This window comes from Eurytemora carolleeae, unplaced genomic scaffold (assembly GCF_000591075.1).
Source record: "Eurytemora carolleeae unplaced genomic scaffold, Eaff_2.0 scaffold538, whole genome shotgun sequence".
NCBI classification, from domain to species: Eukaryota; Metazoa; Arthropoda; class Copepoda; order Calanoida; family Temoridae; genus Eurytemora; species Eurytemora carolleeae.
The window spans coordinates 12953-37513 of NW_019396474.1; the positions used below are offsets into that span (position 1 = coordinate 12953).

Sequence of the window (24561 nt, forward strand, 5' to 3'; positions counted from 1 at the left end):
TTGATCTTGATCTTGATCTTGATCTTGATCTTGATCTTGATCTTGATCTTGATCTTGATCTTGATCTTGATCTTGATCTTGATCTTGATCTTGATCTTTATCTTGATCTTTATCTTGATCTTATACAGGTCAGAAAGCTGGAAAAACAGGAGAGGAGGATGCCTTAAACTGGGAAAAATTTCCTTACTCTGGGTTAATAAAGGTAAGCTTAAACATTTCCCTTTTTCCTCATAGCAACAATGAACAGGGTTACCCAGAATGCATAATCCTTTAATGACGACCTGTAACTCGTTTTAATCTGAAGATTGAATTTGGCTTTCTACTTTCAATATAGTTTAAAGATAACAAACTAACTGAATAGGCAAAGAAGTCTTATTTTTTGTGGATAACCCTGTATTTATATCACATTCGGACTTTCTAAAAAGAGCGTCCTCTTTGTAATTTCCTCTCTGCAGCTCCACATTATTAGAACGCTTTTTTAACAACAGACAAATGTTGATTATGGCAGTTTGATCGAGGAACAATGAGTTATCTTGTTTCTAGTAATTGGAATTTTAATCTTTTATTTTGATACTTAATTTTGCTAAAGTCATTGATGTTTGTGCGTTTTTATTAGGATATTAAGACATAATTTAAAATAAAATAAATATCTTTTTTCATTAATGCAGTTCCCTTGAAGAAACATAAAAATCTTACATTAATTTTGTTATTGTCGACTGTAATAATAACCTGTATACTTTGCTTGCCTGTTTGGGTGAGTGGGTGTTTGTAACTAATAAACGTCAAAACGGCTGAACCGATCAGACCCAAATTTTTTTATAGAACCTCACAGGATCCCAGAAAAGGCTTATGGAATGTTAAAAATGTAAATAATTGTCTTAGATCGATTTTTCGAAATCCAAAAAAAAATCGATAAAAGAGCAATAATTTTAATCTAAGATGGGCGCGAACCGCCCTGGAAGCCTAGCAATATATATATATTTCACTTCCATCCTTAACTTATCCCGAAGTCAAAGCTTTTTGTTAAATTCCGGCATCCCGGCATGGTTCTCTGTATATTTCTCCTTAGCATCATTCTTTTAATTCCTTTAAATATGCTCTGCACGTCGAACTAAAGTAAATTGCACATAAGACATAATAAATCTTAAATAATTTAATCATAACTCATTAAGGCTAAATATGTTTAAAATTGCTAGTATGTAGCCAGAGCTGAAAACTGTAGAAATGAAACCCTTATCACGGGCAGCCGTAGTACATTTGAATTTCCGAGCCGGGTCAACTTTCCGGTCCCAGTTTGTACTGTACCTAGCTCTATGGACAGGACTAGCCGGTGCAACAAGGTTGACGCGGTCAGACTTTATTCTTCATATAGGTTCAATTTACTTTTACTAAAGGGGCAGATTTGCGTGTTATGATCACTTAATCTGAATATCCACTGTGGAAACTTTTGATTTTCTTTTTAATCCGCTCTNAACAAAGAATCCCATAAATTTAACCGTCTTCTTCTGTCTAGTTTGCAGTACCATGTTGGACAGTTTCTGCGATATATGTAAAGATCAATTATAGTTGTAGATTTGCACTATATGTAATTAAAAGTCTTGACTCCTGAGGCCGAATTTAAAGAATTTGAGCCGTGGTTTAAATTTATACCGCGGCTTAATTATGGCTGGTTTCAATTAAAATTGTATCAAATGTTTCAAGATTTAAGCCGGCGCTCAATTTAAACCGGGTTTTGGCGGATTTAAACCTTGACTTAAATTCTTTAAATCCGGCCTCTGGTTTATTATTAGCACATCAAACTTAAGTAATAAAAAACTCAATTTGTTTTTGTTTTGTAGCAGTAAATACGTTGTTTTAACCCTATTTTGCTCAGGGTACTTCAAATAATTTTCTAATACTTAAATTGTTGCAACCCGACCGTGTATTCCTTTGGATGATTAAAATACTACAATAACTGTAAAAGCTTAAAAGAATAGAGGTTTCCAAATAGATTCTAGTACAATAGATGGCAACGTAGAATATGTACACTCTCAGTACAGTTGTATTCTGTCGTCACAAGTGTCATTTCAGTTTTAGTGTCCGACAAAATCATCAATAATAGTGATAATTTTAGAATAAAGTGCTTTTCTTACAGTAAAATAAGTTCAATTTTATGTGTTCTTTAGTTTCTGTTTTTACACTTTTTTATTTAATCTTGGAAAACATGTCAACTAATTTGAAAAAATTTCGTTTTCGTTATTATATTTGACACTTGTGACGTAGTGTATAATTGGTTAATTTCTCTGTTGCCACCTATTGTACTTGATAATCTATTTGGAGGTTTCTCTCCATTTTGAAACTAATATTTCCAAATCATGATAAATAAGATTGAATCCAAGAGTGTAATAAGTTTGTTGCACTTGTAAATATTCATGTCATCGGGGAATAAAATGCACTTGACTAAAGAATTTCTACAATGAGCTAGAACGCCATCCTCTGTTAAGAGACAAGAATTGATCTTCAAATCAAAAGTATTCAAAGTGAATATCAAGATCAAGCTATCGGGATTATGAGCAGATTAATGGTATTCCATGCAATAAACATGGAATAGCTAGAGTGAATGGCGTTTATTTTTTATCATAGAGATATGGAGGTTCGTTTTTTTATTTCATTCGATCAACATTTGAAACTACCCATTTCGATATTTTTTTTTCAATCGTTAAAACATTATTTGGTTCGTTCTCAAAAATATCGTTCTTTTGCAATCTATTTAGTTCGATTTCATAGTCGTTTGTTTAGAAAAATTGATCATTCAGTAAATTGTTCATTCAATTAAATTGTTCATTCAATTAAATTGTTCATTCAATTAAATTGTTCATTCAATTAAATTGTTCATTCAATTAACTGGTTAGTTCAGTTAAAAAACGTCATTGTTTAGTTAAAAATTATGGTTTTGTCAACATCTTTGAAACATCGTTCGTTCAGTTTAAAATGATCGTTTTTTCAAAGTTCGTTTAAACGATTTTTTAAAATGGTCGTTTTTTTCATTTCTCTGACGATCCAAGTCGTTTGTTTGTCCAACGATCAAAAGAAATGTCGGAAGTTCACAAAAAAGATGTCCATCTGTGCATAAAGTTCAGAGGTATTTCTACATTTACTGAGACCAGGCTGCACTAGATTTGTTTTTATTATTCAAGTAAATTCAAAGCACTNCAAAAATAGTAAATCCTTGATCAGACATCAATATGTTATACGTCTGTATTGATAATCAAAAACAATAATAGTTAATTCTTGATCAGACATCATTACGTTATAAGTCTGTATAACAAAAACTTAACTTACCAGAAACTAAAAAAAAAATAAAATTATAAAAATAGTAAATTCTTGCTCAGACATGCAACTGCTTAAATGGTACCGTTTTGAATTTACAAATGGTAAATCTTTGGAAATTACGTCTACAGTGCCTTTTATGACAACCTAAAATGAAAGCTACAATTTGAAGAAAATATTTTTTATTTACAATTTTCTTGATATCTGTCAAATTAAAAGTTTTTCTGAGAACTAAAAAGAAAAAAGATATTTTTTTCTTCCATTTTTACAATATCGTTCAGCGGTATATTATGTATATTAAAAACAAGGAATACAAAAATTATATAAAAAGAAGAATTGAATTATTTTAGGTGTAAAAACAAATATGGGAATTCTTGGGGTCGACAACAGAGTAAAGTAAGTAAAAAAAAACCAAATGCTGTAAACAAATATTTAAAGCTTATTTAAATGATTAGACGATATCATAAATAATCCTGGTACAAGCCATAAATTATAAAAATGACTTTTTCAGTGTTTTTACCTCATTTTGACTATTATACCAAGAGCTGAGATTTTAAAAGCTTAAACCCAAGTTCAACCCGTCTTATTCGAAAAATCGAGCGTAAATAAACCTGGATCTGATTGGTTCTGATTCAACCAATCAGAGACTGCTTTGAAAGCTTTCTCTCCTTAATAGACAGATAAGATATGACCCCAGTTTACAAATGTAGAGGAGTTGAGTCTTTGCCACAAACTCAAATTTTCTAATCCCTATAACTTTGCAACCTGACCTTGTGAAGCTTTTATATTTAAAATTTTATCATTTGATCCAACAGAATTCATAGTTTGAAGTATCTAATGTCTAGGACATTGGGTAGGTTGCAAAGATGTAGAGATAAGAAAATCAGAGTTTCTTGCTAAGACTCAATTCCTTTAGAAAATTCTAACTCAGGAATGGAGAATGTGAACCTGAACTACTGAAAAAGGCACGTCTTGACAGTATAATGAACTGGGGGGCTATGATCGGGAAAGAAGTTGGTATAGTTACAACTACAAGGTATACATATTTTACCCCCCTTGGTATAGTTACAACTACAAGGTAAACATATTTTACCCCCCTTGGTATAATTACTACCACAAGGTAAACATATTTTATCCCCCTTGGTATAGTTACAACTACAAGGTATACATATTTTACCCCCCTTGGTATAGTTACAACTACAAGGTATACATATTTTACCCCCCTTGGTATAGTTACAACTACAAGGTAAACGTATTTTACCCCCCTTGGACCAACAATACCGAACTATGATTTATCAAATAGAGGGATTTTAAGTTATTTAAATAAGTACAGTCAAACCCTCAATAACGAATACATCGAAAGAATTCATCAAATGTCGTATTCTTCACCTTCTGATAATGGAATGTTGCAGATATTCAGTTTTTTAATTAAATGATTATATGGAACTCTTTAAAACTGTTCCCGCATATTAATGGCTATTTATTTATTTTCGCAAATACGACTGAAATTTATGAAATATAGTAAACAACCTATTGAAAAATTGTCAAGACGACATTTGATAAATTCTTCCGATGTATTCGTTTTTAAGGGTTTCACTGTAAAGTAACCACAGCAAAGATTTCGGGGAAAAAATCGCGCATTTTCATCTCAAAAGACGATAAAACTGTGAACAACTTCTTCTTCTTTAAGAAATTACAAACTAAACCACGTCCACGCGTTCCCTAGACTCATTTTGTCTGTTTTTATTCATAGAATTTTGGATATTTTTATATTTAAACAACCCTTGTTCTTAAGGTATTTAACCAATTCTAAATATTTGAACAAACCCTTTTCTTTAGATTGACTCATGCTACCCCAGGGGCAGTATATTCGAACAGCCCTAGTAGGGACTGGGAGTCTGATATTGATATACCAGCAGACCAGAAAAAAGGGTAAAATTCTCGTTAATTACAGTGGTAACCAGAAAGTTGTGGAATTTTTTTTTTTTTAATGCATCTAAGGAATTAAATCTTTGTCACAAACTCTGATTTTGTATATCTTTGCAACCAAATGTTGTAAATATATAAAATTAAAAAGTTCTTTCAGAAAAATTATCTAAGTTTGAAATATTAAATTGTTATACACCATCAGATTGCAAAGATATATGGTTTAGAAAATTTGAGTTTGTGGCAAAAACTGTTTTTTTTTGTATTAAGCTAGTTTATAAGGTTAAAACCCAAAACAAAATTATCATTTTGCTACTACGTTTAATACCGGACTGGTTTTGAAACGTCCCAAAGTCAAATGTCCCTTGATTTCACATCACCACATACAAATGTCCCTTGATTTCACATCACTAACATACAAATGTCCCTTGATTTCACATCACCAACATACAAATGTCTCTTGATTTCACATCACTAACATACAAATGTCCCTTGATTTCACATCACCAACATACAAATGTCCCTTGATTTCACATCACTAACATAAAAATGTCCCTTGATTTCACATCACCAACATACAAATGTCTCTTGATTTCACATCACTAACATACAAATGTCCCTTGATTTCACATCACTAACATACAAATGATTTTTTGCAGCTCTATACATGAATGTTCCTTGGCTGCAAAAGTTTTAGTTTATAGCTTCCGTGTTAAAGGTTTATTTGGCAAAATCCTTCGTTATTTAGAATGTATAGTTTTATTTTAGTTGTTTGGACATTGCTACCCAGCTTCTTAATAATGTTGAGTCTGGCAATCTTGCTTTAGCCTTTGGGGGAGGACTTCAGAAATTCAGAACAGTCAAAAATGGAGGTAATTTTATAATTCTTACTGAGCATTTACATCGCCTATTTTATGAAGTAAAGATAGATGAAGTCATAAAATAGTGTATTTTAATAGAAACCTTTAGAATTATCAAAAATGAGGTAAGACTATGCTAAAAAAATAAATGTTCAAATATTAGGATAAATGTGATTTAAAAATAGTCTTAACCCTATCTCTGCTGGGGTACTTGAAAACCAGGATATGCTGGGGGGGGGTCAATTTGACCCCCCCTCTAAATTCCATGTTTTATGTCCAAATATGACAAATGATACATCATTGGAAAGCTCTTGTGCTCTACTTTTAATATCTGCAAAAAAAATTTGCAAATTTGCAAAAATTGAATTTTTTATCGCAAAATTCAGTTATATAGTAAACATGTTTGCAAAAAATAATTGTCCAAAAAATGAAAAATTATACATTTTTGAAAAGCCCTTGACCATGCCATTTCAAATATGCAAAAAATTTTACGAAATTTTAAATAACCTGAATTTTAATCAAGAAAAAATAAAAATGTGCAAATTTCTTTTGACAGGTTGTTTGCAAACAAATTGCAATTGTTTTCGCAAAACTTGTGCAATTCGTTTCTTTATGTCAAAGGCTTTCCAAAAAGCTAAATTTTATCAAAATCTCACAAGTGGAAGTGGGTCAAAACAAAGATTTAGTTTGTTACAGAAAAAAGCAGTCATTCAGGCACTGTGCCTGAGGACTCAGGCAGTTAGTATTAAAGCCCGGTTTTAGGCCTAATGGGGGGTCTTTGGGTATGTAGGAAAAGTCAGAAAATTTCAACAGCCTCAGACCAATACTTTTTGAGTTATGTAAAAAAAAATACAGGGGGGGTCAAATTTACCCCCCCCCCCCTCAGCAGGAATAGAGTTAAAAGTTAAAATGGAGTATTTTAACAGAAATTTAGAACAGTCAGGAGTTAATGTGGTCTAAAAATAGTCTAAGAATTTTTAAAAAATTCAGAATAGTCAAAAATGGAGCTATAATATATTAATTTTTACAAAAAACAAACAAATTATCTTTGATGGAAGTTTATAATAATTGAAGTATTTTAACAGAAATTCAGAACAATCCAAAATTGGAGCTAATTTTAAAATTCTTACTCAGGAAATAAATGGCATTTGTGAGAAGATTAGTATACATTATGAGTCTTCGTATAGACTGGGGGCGTCCCCCGCCCCCCCCCCCCTAGAAAAAGGCATTAGCGAATAGGTATAATGTTGAAATGCATGTTCCTAGCCCAATTTTTCAAGGCCAGCTCATTGAAAAAAATAAATCGATAACTGTTGTAGTTTGGGTGCTAAAGGGTTAAAAAAAATGCCAAGAAAAGGTGAAAAAATGTAAAAAATATTTTTTATTCTTCCCCCCCTCCCCCTCCTTCCTCCTCCAGTTCAGAAAGTATTTTTTTTTAATTATATTAAACTCACAATTTATTCCTATTGTCTTCGAAATTATTCATTCAGTAGTTCGAAGATACATTATCCTAACTATTTTATTATGCAAAATCAGGACTGAGATTTTCAAATTCAATGAGAAGCACATTAAAAGTCCCTTGATTTCACATCACCAACATACAAATATCCCTTGATTTCACATCACTAACATAAAAATNCATATAAGGGATTAATAATTGAATTATGATTTACATTAAAAAACAGGATTTATGGAAAACAAAGATGAAAGTATAGATACATGATAAAATTACAATTTCCTTAAAATTTTAATGTTAATGAAAAGAAAAAGGTTTAACTTTTATGGCTTAGGTTTGCATCGGATAAAGATTAAGGAACTGATTACTCGCCTCAAACTCTATTCTGCTATAACCACCATGCATATCTTTGTAACCTAATCTTGCCCGTTTTATCAAGACAAATTTGTATTACAATAAATTTACGTTTGAAAGGATATTGGCAGAAAAATTAAAATAACATTTAATATCTGAACAGCGTACTATAACGTTTAATTAAAATTAATTTATTTCCTAGTAGGGGTGACGGAAACAGGACCCCTCCCCCCTCTTTTTTTGATTTTTTGTCAAAATTCCAAAAAGGAATTGTCCACGTCTTAGGCCATTCAATATTGGTTGACTCTTCTTGCAAACTGATGCTCCTTACTTAACCCTACTCCTGCGGGGGGGGGGGGGCGTCGCCAGCCCCCTGCAGTTTTTTTTACATAAATCAAGAAGTATTGGTCTGAGGCTGTTGAAATTTTCTGACTTTTCTTACAGTGAATCCCAGATATATGATTACATAGCAAGAATTTTTTATAATGCCGCGTAAAAATGAGTTTAATATTGATATATCAATTGCAGTCATATTTCATGGCTATTAATTTACCTTGAAATAAAAATAAAAAGAAGGTTTTTTAGAATCATCGAAAAACTTATGACGGTCGATGTATTCATATATCTAGAATTCATTGTAAATACCCATAGCCTTCCCTTTAGGTCTGAAATAACTGGATTTCGCAATATCTATTTCGAATTTGCCAATTTGCAGATTTTTTGCAGAAAAAAATTTGAAATGTTTTAAATAAGTACCCTTTGGGTAAAGGAGAAATCAGTAAACACTGCTAATTACGTGTCATCGGACAAGCCAGGCGGATTTTGCGAAAATACTTTTTAAATATCGTCTGTTTAATGAAATGTTAAGATATAGCCAATCATGGAGCAGAATTAATCCCTGTATACAGAACGAGGATAGGGTCGGACCAGGGAGTAAGGAATAGAAGGGAGATATAACTGACGCGGTTCGCCCTACCATATGATTATACATGCTTTGCAGACGGTACTCCATTTGTATAAGAAATATTCAGAATAGGTTATTGTATACGCGGTAATTGTACATCAGATAAATATTTCTCATTCAAATGCAAAGCATGGTAGGGCGAACTGCGTCAGTTATATCTCCCTTCTATTCCTTACTCCCTGGGTCGGACTGATACGAATTTAGTAGAGCTTTCATAATAACTTATACATTCTGAGATAGCAGTAAGTAGGAAAAGGGTTAAAATGGGTCATTTATCATATTCAAAATATATTCAAAATATATTCAAAATATATTCAAAATATATTCAAAATATATTCAAAATATATTCAAATTATATTCAAAATATATTCAAATATATTCAAATATATTCAAAATTTATTCAAAATATATTCAAAATATATTCAAATCATATTCAAAATATATTTTTATTGTACAGGAGTGAGAAACGATATAGATCTCGTAGATAAAATGAAATCAGCTGGAATTGAGGTAATTTATTGAAAAAGAAATTTTAAATTCGCCTTTTTTCCTGAACGTCAATATCCTTTTATCTTAGAAACCTGAAATTGTCGAACTTTGCTATTCCACTTTACAGAAATCTGCTTGATTAAATTATCAAACATTAAAGGTTTTTACCATCACTCATCAGGTTGAAAAGATATATAAGGATTAAAAAATTAGAATTTGAGACAAGTGATCAAAATAATATTTTTTTTCCAAGTACGGAAAACCTTTGCAGTTAATATCAATTAACCCTATTCCTGCTGGGGGAGGGGGGGGGGTCAATTTGGCCCCCCTGAAATTTTTTTTTAAATAACTCAAATAGTATTGGTCTGAGGCTGTTGAAATTTTATGACTTTTCCCAAATACCCATTGCCCCCCTTTTAGGTCTAAACCTCAGTTTTTATACTAACTGCCTTTAGTCCTTAGGCACACTGCCTGCAAATGACTACTTTTTCCTGTAACAAACTAAATCTTTGTTTTAACCCACTTTCAGTTGTCAGATTTTGATAATTTTTAATTCTAGAATGCCATATGGAACGGAGTACACAAATTTTGCAAAAACACATTTGCAGGGTTAATCATAATCATCTTTTTTACAAAAATTGCAAACATTAAACTTTTTATTGCCAGAATTTATTTTTTATACTTTCTTATTATTTAGAAGTAGTATTCAACGTTTTTCTTTTCTTTTATTTCACTGAAAACTTTTTGAATAAAATTGTAAAAAAATAAATATTTTATTTTTTTCAAAATCTATTTTGTTGAACAGGTGCTTAAGAATACAGGGGAACTTCAAAGGTGGACTTTTGGGAAAAAGGTAAAACTACATTTTTTTCAAAAATTTAAATTAAAATTTTAAGATATGGTTAATTTCCTCAAAGTATAATTTTCACCTCGTTAAATCTAACAATTTAATTGCTATCTACAACAAGAAACAAGTTCACAACCAGCAGGAAAAAAAAAATGAATTTCTTCAATCATCTCTGAAGTGTCATGCTTTGTAGTTGAAAATATTGATGCAAAATTATGAATATTTGAGCTAGAAATATATATTTTAGGGGTAAAATATTGATAACAAAAAACATTATTGTGAAGAATAGAGCTCAAAGATGGTATAAAAACGAAAACCAAACATTTATTTTTATAACTGTTTACACAAATTTTACAATTTATTGGCCCATGATAAAGGGAGTGATCCCGAAAAATGAAAAGGAGTATGGGCTTACGGCGAAAAAAGAGCACTTTTAATCACTACTAATCTTACTTCTCTATCAGAAGAAAATTGTTAAAACGACTCATTCATTCAAATCATTCAGATATTACAAGCAATAGTCATCGATTATTTTTCAACACATTCGTAGATAGTTAATATTTAATAACATTTTTGATTTTTAAAAAAAATAAATCAGATCATAAAAAATATACTATGAAATTTCAACTATACACGAATGCGTCGAAAAATAAAAGATGTCTATTGGTTGTAATATCTGAATGATTTCTTTGGAATTAAATAAATTGTTAATTATTGCAACTTTCTGAATTTGTATGGACGCTACGCTCTTCGGTATGAGTCGTTTTTCCTCGTGATAGACGCAACAAATAGAAGTAAGATTAGTAGCGATCAAAAGCGCTTATTTTTCACCGTAAGCCTATACCCCTTTTCATTTTTCGCGAACATTCACTTTAAGTCTATATTTGTTTTGTAAAATATAGATAATTTAATCTTAAACCCTCTCTCTGTGTCCTTCTACTGTCTATGTATTGTGTAATTGGATATTAACAAAGAATGAGACTTTTTTAAACTCTTGTTTCCATGCAACTTTACACTTCTTTCTTTCTTCACCAAATCAATAATACAAAATCAGAATATTTATTGTAAAATCACGGTTATTTAAAGGTTGCAAGCTTTTACGCAAAGCTTGTTGAGAGTTTTGCCAATTTATGTTTAAAAAATATAAAAGCTAAAGTAACCCTTTGTGTTGTTTAGACGGTGGGTTTATTTTCTCCCAGTCACATGGACTTTGAAACAAAACGTGATAAATCTGAGTCAGGTAATAAACTTTTTAGAAACAAATGTAAAAAGTAATACTCATAAAGCTGTGGAATAGGAAGACGACATTTAAAGAATCTTATGGGTTTTTTCTACAAAGCTAAATACTTTTACCTTTACAAACTTCTCAATGTACAGAGCACAATATGTGTGTTTCATGTCAGTAATTCATATAAAAGATCTAACAGTCGTTCTAAATCAATTTTTGCTATGTTCATTTCATAAGACATTCCTTTTTTTGGTTTTTGAATAAAAAAAAATAATAAGGATTTCTATTTTCTTCAGGACAACCGAGTTTATCAGAAATGACAAGGTATTTTTTCCAGAAATCCGATAGGAAAATATTTTCCTCTTTTCAATAAAATATTTTATCTAGACAGGCAATAAACCGGTTATCAAAGAATAACAATGGTTTTGTTTTGATGGTTGAAGGCGGGAGAATTGATCACGCACATCATGAAAATCTGGTGAGTTTAATTTTCAGACTTTTAAAAAGAATTATGCTAATATACAATGGCTACTCATAGAGTGAGGTGTTTAAAGCTCTGAGCTGAAAACTTTAGAATGAGATATCCTTAATTCCGATCGGTTAATTAATCTGGAGATTAACAACAAGAGGAAAACAAGCATTATCTAATCTCGAGATTAAGAAAAAGCGTGGATTAAGCATTAATCCCGATATCCACTGTTCAAAAGTTTCCAGCTCTGTCTGATCGAAAATACGGCGTCAAACCTTATAGAAATCCAACGTATAGAAACAGCTACAGCAACATGGGGTATTTTCCGGGAGAAATTTTTTATGTTTTTGAGAATTAAACGTTTTTGTAAAACATTGTAGCTTATCATTATCATTTTCATAATTTCTATTTTTTTAACATACCCCAGACATGAAAGGAGCAAAATATTTTAATATGTACATTTGTACTGCTCTCTATTGTGTTTAAGGTCCCCCAGATTTTATTATGTACTGACAACATGAGAAATGAATGATTATATGGTTATACATAAATTTGCATGTTACTATTTAAAAAAATGTTTTATAAAAATGCTGTCTACAGTTTTATTTTTAGAAAAAAAAATTTCTCAAAAGTATTAAAAAGTTCTCCAGTAATGCGAATATGATTTCATAAAATTCCCTTTTACCATTTCAATGAAAGGATTTTATAAAAATTGTATCTACTTTACACTGATTATTTAATTTCTCAAAAATATAAAAAATGTTCTCCCGGAAAATACGCCATGTTGCTATACGTAGCGGTGTCTATACGTTGGATTTCTATAAGGTTTGATGCCCGAAAATACATCAACTATCTTCTCTTTGAAAATTGATAATTTAACCCATTAGTGACGAGAAGGTCAATTTTGACCGGGTGAGGTTTTTTTTTAAAAGCGCCTTTTTTCTTAAACTAAATGTTGTCTTGTCTTTTCCTGCGCTTTCCTCAGGATTTCTTGTTTTCAAAACATATTTTTTATTTGACGTAACTTCAAAATTGGGTTTTTTATTTTATTTTCAATTTTAAAAAACCCAAAAAAACAAGATTTTGAATTCGGAAAAAACCCAAAAGAACACCCTGTAATTTAGTTTTGAATCTATAAAATTGTCAATTTTTTTGCTAGGAAAAATTTAAAGATATTTTTGGAATCTTCTTTTAAAGATCTAAATAACTAAAACATGAAAAGTAAAGTTTTGAAGATAATTAAATAATTATGAATTACCAAAGTTTTTTAGATTTTCATGTTTTACAGGTCACCCTGTACAAAAAAAAATCTAAAATTTAATCGAATATCATTTTTTCATGAGTACAATCAAGTTTTGTTTTGACAAGATCCGTCTAAAACAACTTCACTAATAGTTACTGGTCTCGTCACTAATGGGAACTAGCAGTTCAATAGCGGTCTTATCTAAATTTATAAATAAAAAAATCTCTTATTTTGCTGCCAAATAATTTACAAAAAATCGCTTATTTTGAGAGTTTTTTTTATTTAAAAATTTAGAGTGAACGGTGATCTATTTTTGTTACTAAATAATTTAAGTTGATTAAAGCTATATTTTAAAACTATCATTTACCATGCTATCATAGTGTCTGATTAAAGACTATATTCCAACATTATGATATGAACAGCACTTTATGCGTGTAAAGGGAGAGACTGGCTCTGTGACAAAGTTGAGCTGAGAATGCAGTATTATGGAGAAAAACATTAAGAGATATTTGATGCCAATGAGACATTTTTATTGTGTACAGTTTTTAAATACGGACGTAAAGTCGTTTATAATATTTCAGCTGTTTTGTTCAGCCAGCAGTGGAAACGTTTTTTTTTACAAGTTTTTAATAAGATGGACACAACATGTAAACAATAACATTTTAACAATAACAGATTGAGAAAAATAATGAAGATCATTGAATATAAATTATTAAAACTCATATTGAAATATTGCAGGTTTATGCAAGGTTATTTGTTGAAGGTTTTTATTTATTTTTATTGTGAAGACAATATTTTGAAGAAATCGGCGAGAAAAAAATCATAGAAACAGCAAAGAAAATGATCATAATGAAATAATTGATTCTATATCGGTTCTATTATGATTATCATCGATACTTTCTTTTAAAAGATTTGTTTCAAAAGGGCAAATTAGTCTAATAAAAAAAAATTAAATGTTTTGTCCGAGTTAATAAATAATTGTAAAAAAAAATGTGTCTTCTGCTGGCTGAAACAACTGGTAAAACATTACAAACGACTTTACGCTCCATTTTTTAAAAATTGTACACCATATTGGTATCAAATGAATCCTAAGGTTTTTCTCTACAATTCTTAACTTTCAGCTCAACTACCATAACTAGCCGGTCTTTCCCTTTAAAGAGAATAGAAGCGTAATATTTTTTAAGAGATCACAACGAAACCATCAATAGTGTCGAAGATATTTTAGTTTTTGAAATACGGTAACAGTCCCTTGAAGATTGTGCATAACTTAACGTAATTTAATGTTTAGGGTAAAATGGCTTTAGAAGAGACTGTTGAGTTAGACAAAGCAGTTCACACTGCATTAGGAAAAAATATATATGTTATTTGTTTCCCAGACCTTTTTCTAAAAACATTTAGAAAACTTCAGTTTTTCTTTTAGAAAGGTGCGTATAAAAAGGTGCGGACGTTTTTTGAAACGGTCAATGATCAGTGGATCAATTCTTGAAACGGTCAATGATTTCTGGTTAATCACTTAATAAAACGTTTAATGATCCATAATCATTTCTTAAAATGGTCATTGATCATTTAATCATTTAATGCAACGGTCAATAATCAATTAATCAATTCATAATTCATGAAACGATCAATGTTCGGAGATCAATTCAAAATTTATATGAAACAGTTAATGATCAGTTATTTAATTCTTGAAACAATCAATGATCAGTTAATCAATTCTTAAAAATTCGAACGAATAAACAAAAACCATAAGTAAAAAAATTTTTTCAAATATATAATTTAAATCAGATTTGGTAAATATCAAGGAAACCTTGGTATTGGTTACTGCAGATCACAGTCACGCAGTAACGATGAGGTATCTACATAAAAATATAAACGTTAAAAAATATATTTCTTAAATATTCTTCGATCTTATAATTTTACGATTGTTGTTTTTATTATTTTCAAAACATTGCGTTTAAATTTACAAACTAAATGTTTAGTCACAAGCCTCACAACACAAGTTGCAGGAAAAATAAAAATTAAAAATATCCATAAGTTGGTCGGTTTAATTATGTATTTGTATTACGAAGGAGTCCTTTATCACTTGAAAAATGTCTTTTGTAGAACACTTTTTAAATTTAATTGTGTGAAAATATTTATATGATAAAGTGGATATCCAATAATATTTATATTATAATGGATGTTAAAAATCATGTTATTATTATGGTGGATATCCAAAAATGTTTATATTATAGCGGATATCAAAACATATTTATATTTTAGTGGATATTTAAAAAAATTTATAAAATACTAGATATCGATAAATTTAAAAAAAATTTATTATATTGGATATCAAAATATCTTATGAAATAGTGGATATAGAAAAAAATTAAAATATTTGTATTTCAGTGGATATCCAAAAAGAGGAAACAACATCCTGGGAACTGTTTACGAACCAGATAAGGTTGGTTAATTAAATTTTTTTACAAAATTAAAAACCTTTAAAGCACATTTTTTAAAATTTGTATCATTCACAAACCTTCCCTGCATGTGGTCACGTGATGTCCCACAAAAAATTCGGGCCCGATCGGTTCAGCCGTTTTGACATTTATTGGATACAAACAAACAGACACCCAAACAGACAGACAAGCCAAATTTATAGATAGATTTGCTTGTTTGGATGTCCTATCATAAATCAAGAACCATATGATCGATTTGCCTCAAATATTGATTAGGGAAATTGGAAGAACCAGGGGAATGTTTAAGCTTGGTTTTGAGATTCCAAGATAATTTGGTTAAATTTTTAGATAAAAAAATCCCAATTTAAACAAAATGTACTTTAGGCATGTAAAACTAGCTAAATGAAAGTAAAATCGAAAAGGTAGAAAATAGCGGAGCCAAAAATTTACATTTAATGGGTGAAAGTAGGTATTAAAATTATTTCTCTAATTTACTGGGCCGCAGCAGAATTATCTTCAAAAAATGAGATTACAAATACAACTTTACAAAAAAATAAACAAACAAAAAAGATTATTTTTAAAAAAATGGGCCGTCAAATGGAAAAACGGAAACGAACTCAGATCATGATATTGAAAAAAAGATAATTTGCAAATATTCTATTTTTAAAGAATGTTTTAAAGCAATTATTATTCCTTGAGATTACCCCTCTTTATTTTCTATTCCCTTTTAGACAATAAGCTACGCCAATGGACCTGGTTTTAAGGATCATTGGACGCCAACTGGTTGGAGAGATGTTTCAAAGGTAGGGTTTCCCAAAGTAATTAAGCCTTCATGGATCAGAAATTCCTATATCTTTGCAACTCTATGTCGTAGACCATAGATATTTCAAACAATGAATTATGTTATATTAAATAATCTAAGTTTGAAATATTAAATTTTTACAACCTCAAAGTTGCAAAGATATAAATATATAGGGATTAGTAAATTTGAGTTTGCAGCAAAGAACTTTTTAACAAAGTTTAAATTAAAAATAATCAGACAAATGAATTAAACACTTGCTTCAGGCTCTAATGATTTAATCCTTATATGTTTGAAACCTGATGTCGTAGACCTTCGATATTTCTAACTATGAATTCTGCAAAATCAAATATCTAAAATTTTTAAATATCCAACAATTACACCCAAAGGTTGCAAAGCATTAGTATAAGAAGTTGTAGGCAAGTGTTCAGGTTCTTTCTCATAAATATTTAGGAATTTATATTTTTGAAATCTTAATGTTCATCAAATAGGGTTCTCACTCTGAGGACTATTAATAATATGATTATATGTTTTTTAAAGTTGGATTATAATGGAGATGATTATCGACAACCTGCCATGTTTTTCGCACCCTACGAGACCCACGGCGGAGAGGATGTTTCAGTATTCGCCAGGTATTATAGAGCGGAGAGAAGATGTCTGTATTCACCAGATAATATAGAGCGGAGAGAAGGTGTCTGTATTCACCAGATAATATAGAGAATGGAGAGAAGGTGTCTGTATTCGCCAGGTAATATAGAGCGGGGAGAAGGTGTCTGTATTCGCCAGGTAATATAGAGCGGGGAGAAGGTGTCTGTATTCTACAGGTAATTTAGAGCGGAGAGGATGTTTCAGAATTCGCCAGGTAATATAGAGCGGAGAGAAGGTGTCTGTATTCCCCAGGTAATATAGAGCGGAGAGAAGGTTTCAGCATTAGCCAGGTAATATAGAGTGGAGAGAAAGTGTCTGTATTCACCAGGTAATATAGGGCGGAGAGAAGGTTTTGGTATTCGCCAGGTAAATATAGGGCGGTTAGAAGGTGCAGGTATTCGTTTGTTGCAGAAACCGTGCTGGGTCACTTGCATACTATGTACATTAGACAGGCTGGTACGGGTAAACATTATGACCATCATCATTGTACCATGGTTCAGATAATGCAAATTTTAAAATAGTGTCACGTTTCCATTTGTTTAGAGGACCCCAGGCCCACCTAGTAACTGGTCTGCATGAACAAAGTTTCCTTGGTTTACTAATGGGGTATGCTGCTTGTATGAATAAAAAAGAATTCGGATGTCCTGTTCAAGATTACAGTTCATCATCAGCCAGGGAAACTTCTTGAAACTAATTATTTAAAGGGAGTTTATCCCTCCGAAATGGATAATCTATATGAGGATTTGAAAGATTGATTTTGCGATCTTCCTGTAAAAAACGTCATGATAGGTCTCAAATCCTAAAAATTTTACTACAATAATGCATTCTCAGCTCAACTGCCATGTCTAGTCAGCCACTCCCTTTATAGGGAGTGGTCTCTAAACCAACCACAGGCGCATTAAATTACTGTTTTTTTAAAAATGTCTAAAACATTTCAGCATTTCATTTGACAGCATGTCATTTTTACAAATTAACCAATTTTCATTATCAATAGGATTTCATAATTTGCCTCAATCTTGAGTTTTCTTACTGTCATATCTTTGCAAACTGTCACAAAATTGAAATGATTAAACATTACAGTTTGGGGCAGTGCAGTCAGTATTAGCTATTTTTACAATTTCGAGAGAGNATATCTTGTTTTTGCATTTTCTTTTTCATCGACAAATATTTCAAGAAGTTTTTTTTTCAGTTTGAGCTTCAGAACAACCTTCAGCTTACCACTTGTTATGATAATATTGAAATATGTTGTATAGATAAATGTTGTTACTCATTAGTGTTAAAATAGATATGTATATATGTTTATGTTTATTTGGGAAAATTTTATTTTGTATTTAAACTGTTTTAGATAAAATATTTCAATAGAAATAAATACTTTAAACTTGTTCTAGGTTTGGAGATTTTTAAAACTATGTTCAAGTTTTAACTTAAAGTTTTCACACATTTCTATTGCTAATTTTCCTTAAGAAACATTTATAGCTCGTTATCTAAGATTATGTAATTTTTAAAAGTAACATAAAAAAGGAAATTTAACCCTAAACAGGCTGATGGGGGGTGTTTGACGCTCCCACCCTGTTGGTTCTCTGGCCGAGCACTCTCTTGATATTATTTCCAACCATTAAACAGAATTATACACATAGCATGAGACTTCAAACCATTTAGTTGGTTTCCTGAAGCTGGACATTTTTGTTAAATTGTACTGATATTTCTGGCTGGACATTTTTGTTAGATTGTACCGATAACTCTGGCTGGACATTTTTGTTAGATTGTACTGATAACTCCGGCTGGACATTTTTGTTAGATTGTACCGATAACTCTGGCTGGACATTTTTGTTAGATTGTACCGATAACTCTGGCTGGACATTTTTGTTAAATTGTATTGATAACTCTGGCTGGACATTTTTGTTAGATTGTATTGATAACTCCGGCTGGGCGTTTTTGTTAGATTGTACCGATAACTCCGGTTCATTTGAATTATAGTACTGACTTCCTGCCAGCTAGGGAAAGTTGTTCAGTTTAGATAAAAAATAAACGTGGTAAGTGTACATTGTATACTTACCAAATTATCAAACTATTGTCCCCAAGTTCTCATAACCAAATTGTCATTACCCAATTGTCATTACCAAATTGTCATTACCAAATTGTCATTACCAATTAGTCATTACCGATTTGTCATTTCCAAATTGTCATTTCCAAATTGTCATTACCAAATTGGCATTACCAAATTGTCATTGCCAAATTGTAATTGCCAAATTGCCATTACCAATTTGTCATTACCAAATTGTCATACCAAATTGTCATTATCAATTTGTCATCACCAAATTGTCATTACCAAATTTTCATTACTTAAATGTTATTACCAAATTGTCATTTCCAAATTGTCTTTTCCAAATTGTCATTTCCAAATTATCATTTCCAAATTGTCATTTCCAAATTGTCATTTCCAAATTGTCATTTCCAAATTGTCATTACCAAATATTAGAACGTCTGCCGTAGGTACAAAAATAAGGACGATATTTGTAGTTTTGCCAAACTGTAAGGAAAAAAGAAAAACTTGAATGCTGTATTTTTAGTTAGACATCCAACAGTTTTTTTAAGTATTTGTGTTTTTTATTTGGAATAGATTTCATTTTTATTCGTAAAAAAACTTTAAAATATAATACAGTCGTTGTCGTATATTTGAATACAATGAATAGGACTTTTTATTTAAATCTTGATCTCTTCCAAACTTTTAAACAGCATGGCAACCCATATAAACATGAAAACAAAGAGAAGCTGTTAAATAACAGCCTCTCTTTTTTACTTGTTTACTTGTAAACTTGTCATTGGAAAAAAGCATGTTAGAAATCAAAACTTTAAATAGAAAAAATCGTCTTCATTGTATTCATGTATAACACCGACCACTTTATACATATAATGAACACTCCGAAAACAATTAATGTTTATAAATTTTAATCTCTTTGCATTTTTGACAATTACTGCAGTAATTTATTAAATCTCGTATTCCATGAAATAAGTACATTGCATAATTGCAATATCTCGTGTTCATTGGACTATTTGAAGTTATAACTTGAGCCTAGAGTTTTCTGGTTCTCACAGTAATGTACTTTTGTTTGCGTAACTGGGATATGGGAGTCAAATCTCTAAAGGAATTGAGTCTTTGCCACAAGCTCTGATTTTTTAATCCCTATATCTTTGGAACTAAATGTTGTAGACCTTAGATATTTCAAACTATGAATTCTGTTAGATCAAATAATCTGAGTTTGAAATATCAAAGGTTTACAACATCGGGCTTTAAAGATATTGAGGTTTAAATGTTTGATTTTGTTCCAAAGACTCAATTCCTTTAAGGTACAATTGCAGATGACTTTTTTAAATTTTAAGACTTAGAGTTTACCATGATTATAATTCTTAATTAATTTTATAATTCAAAGACATAAAGAAATAAATAGAACAATTAAAATATAAATAATTTATTTTGTGACATCCCTTGCTTTAAAAGTTGTCAACGCATCGTTATATGTTGCAGTCGTATTTATTTATTTGCAATAACGGTTAATTCAAGATCATACAGGATGTCCTACGAAACAGTAAACAGACTACTTGAAGTTCTTCTTTGATCTTTAAAATAATTTGTTCATTCATAAACCGAATTTTAGAAGTAAACGCGAAATTTCATTGATCTTTATTGGGCAATTTCAATATGTGTTCTGCAATGGGATATTTTTATTATTCTCTTTGGTATCAAATAGCTTAACACACTATGGGAGAATACATTTAAAACTATTTACCAACTGTCATGCTTCGTGGGACACCATGTATGTCGGTCGACAAATGAATGCCGCGAATGATTTCCTACATAAAAGACCACTTTCAAGTCGTCTTTCTCATGTATCGTGGCCAGAAACCTTGCCTGTAAAATTCATGCATTGAGCGAACAAAAAAAGGGGTATATGGTAATCCAAGATTTAAACACATATTTTTATTAAAATTGTGTTATTATATCATTTTCTGTAAAATAAAATGGTACGAGGCAGTTTATAGTTTTAGTTACATTGGTAACCAGAAAACTCTGGAATAGTAAGACGACTTTTATAATTAAGCTATTACTTTAAAAAGTCTGATTAGCGTCAGACACAACAAATATGCAGTGTATTCAGACCCATTTCACTAAATTTGTGATTTTACAAGTGTCTAGTACAACCATTTGCTTTGAAACAACATCAAATAGAGTATTGCTACAATGTCGTCTTCTTATTTCAGTATTTTATGGTTATAACTGTGTATACAGAGATACACCTTAAGGATGAGATTTTTATGAGACCTGAACATATAAAATTATAAAGAAAAGTTTCACTTGGAGTCCAGCCTTCAAAATATTCTGTGGATAATTATTGAATTGTTTGTTAATGAAGTAACTAAGTTTTCAACTGCAGGGTGCCTGAATATAAGAATAAAGACTAAAGGAAATCCGTTCAGTCGACTGATCCTTTCTGGGTAATGTATTCTTTCTTCTCCTCTCTCTCTCATCTCTCCAGCTGCACGTTCTCATCTTCCTTCAACGACTTCAACGAATATTTACAATCACAAAATAATTATATATGAAGAGTAAATTTCATCATATTTGGTATAATATTAAAAATTACTTTAGCACATTAAGGCACAAATTTTTGAGATTTATTACAGGGTGTCCCAATAAACATGGGAATTCAGTAACGAATTCGATATCGTCTTTTTGAATAATTTTTTGATTTAGTATAGTGCATGGATACCTTCTGAGAAAGCTGCAATCCGTAAGAGTTTCGTATGCTATATTCACATTTTGTTTATTTTTGTTTTGACTACATAAGGATGTACTTAGTAAAACAAGAAAATTGCAGTATACAAACAATATAAACTTGTCCGTTTTCACTGGTCATCTTGCGGAGACATAATAGACACACCTTTATACAGTCTTTTACCCTTTTTATAAAATAAACTCTAGCAGACATAATAATATTATGGCTTTTGAAATTAGGTATTACAATGCTAATTAATAACAAAGACGATATCCAATTCGTCACTGAATTCCCATGTTTTTTGGTACACCCTGTACATAGTATACAACCCATTGAAAAATGATCAAGACGACATTTTATAAACTCATGGTTTAAGTATAAAATACAGAGTGTCCCACCACTAAATATTACATAATGACAGCTTGGAGACGGTTTAAAGATCTTCTTTGATCTTGGATCGTTGACGATGTGTGCATGTCCATAATATGTTTTATACCTATTATGCATCTTTAACTACCACAGTTTATATTTTGAAAATTTTATAAACAGTAAATTAAATAGCAAGGAGTTATCACCATTGGAATACTTTTGGAGACCCCAGTTCATTGAAGTCCCACACAGCTATCTTTTCAGAGACCTCCATTTATCAATTGAACCACCAACTTTTTCATTAGAGACCACTGCAGATTTTTAGTAGAGACCTAATGTAAAAATCCAAGAGGTCTCCAACGAAATCTGGGAACTGTGAAGAAAAAATTGAGATGTCCAATAAAAATTGGGATCCCCAATAAAAATTTTTGGGTCTCCAATGAGAATTTTGGGGTCTCCAATGAGATGAACATTCTTGGAGTATCTACTCCAATGACAATGATAACAATTCCCAGACTCACACAATTGTAGCGCCTGATAAATTTAAAAGCAACGAAAGGCAAGTGATAATTTGTAATGGGGTATTTAATAATAATTGTTCTAAGAACCATACTTGTAAATGTTGACAAATAAAGGATACAAATTAGCAAGCAGATATTTAAACCTATCCCGATTGGGCTATTTTTTTCTAATATAATTTAATATAACTTTAATTGTTATGAGAGGTTTCAAAAATCTTAAAGTACATCGAGAAAATTTTTGAAAAATATTCATTTTTATTTACATGTGACACATCCAAATACTTTGAGAGCTTTTCTAAAAAGTTAATATTTATGGAAAAATATGTGTTCAATTATGCAATTGAAAAGGTAACGAACTTTGAGCACTCTAGTGTAAGCTGTTTCTATGAAACAGCCCAATATCATTATGAGGTTAATTGTTATCTCCTGCCTTTAAAGCATACTCTCGCAAGTAAAAAATATTCTTGCGTTTTATAATCATTTTTCATGTCTACGATAGCAATATATATTATTATCCCCCTTCCCACATGATTGATGTTTTGCCCCTGAATTTTTGTTTGTATCTCCTCCCACTGCAGTACACAGATTTGACGCATCAGATATGGCGGTTCCTTGGTCTATATATGTCTTGCCCTCTAATATATATTCTATATCTCTATGCATGTGACACATCCAAATACTTTGAAAGCTTTTCTAAAAAGTAAAAATTTATGGAAAAATATGTGTTCAATTATGAAGCGTAAATCAGGCTTAAAGGTAAAGAACTTTGAGCGTTCTAGTGTAAGCTGTTTCTGTGGAAAAAACAAGGGGGGGGGATGATGAAACAGCCAGCCCCATAATCATTATGAGGTTAATTATGAGGTTAATTATGAGGTTAATTATGAGGTTAATTGTTATCCCAAAATTGTCATGTTTAGTGTGACAGCCTGTCATGTAACATTTGTGGTTCCCTCTATTACAGGGTGTCCCAACAAACTTGGGAATTCACTGACGAGTTATAAATATCTTCGTCAATTTTTTAAATACGAAAAAGGTAGACCACTTCATGAAAAGATCGTCAAACGTACAGCTTCGATTTTTTTACTTTCTTTGCCATGCATTAATTATCAGAAATCAAAGACGACTTTCAAGTTGTCTCTCAATTACCATGTTTATTGAAAGACCCTGTACCTGTAAAGGAAGTATGATTAAAAGTTTATACTCATTTATTTTCCGCAGTGTCATTCCATCTTGTTTGTGATTGTACAACTCTGACAATATTTGCAATAAATGCACACTATAGTATAACAAGTCATTGCCTGCGCATATTTTGATGTATAATTAATGCATGAAATAAATTAAGCCTTGGTCAGAATTAAAAACTTTTGCCATGCTTCATTAAAATAATGTTTACTCATTATTCAGAGCTTTATGGGAACTTACTTGCAATCTGCATTTAAATTATCTTCGTTACTGATGTTAAACTTTTCTGTTAAAGCGATCCCAGGAAAGTTTTTAATCTACTTTATGTACCAATGGCGAAGATGTTGGGTAAATAATTCTAGACTTTATATGTTCGACAATCGACATATCGTTTTGTCTGAAACTAAATGTTATTGTGTTTGTATAAAATGCCTTCTTTTTGAGCGAAAATTTTATGTTTTTTTAAAAAGAAAATGGTATTGAAGGTTTTAAAAGCTAGTTTTTGTACATTTTCTTTACACTTTTCAGATTATTAAATGCCTTTTTTTCAAAATTTAGAAAATGTAAATACTTTCAAACTAGAGGTTTTTGCAGTAGTGAAATTTGAAATTCCAAAATGAGAATATAAAATTTCAACTTTTATTTTCAAACTCTGGTATTGGCGGTAGTGAGATTTCAAAATCC

The 24561-nt window shown here is 30.8% G+C and overlaps 1 protein-coding gene across 1 annotated transcript; it reads left to right on the top strand.

Moving 5' to 3' along the window:
* Positions 1-124: 124 nt before the first annotated feature.
* Positions 125-18336, top strand: LOC111703938 (alkaline phosphatase, tissue-nonspecific isozyme; the record flags this gene model as incomplete). The annotated part of the gene is made up of 17 exons (XM_023476035.1): positions 125-273; positions 3655-3705; positions 4241-4345; positions 5149-5241; positions 6004-6107; positions 9327-9379; positions 10164-10211; positions 11382-11445; positions 11730-11757; positions 11821-11911; positions 14434-14491; positions 14931-14997; positions 15534-15588; positions 16315-16386; positions 16923-17014; positions 17574-17705; positions 18220-18336. Coding segments are annotated over 17 exons (1326 nt in total), but the record flags the coding sequence as incomplete, so codon positions are not given.
* Between the last annotated feature and the right edge of the window lie 6225 nt (positions 18337-24561).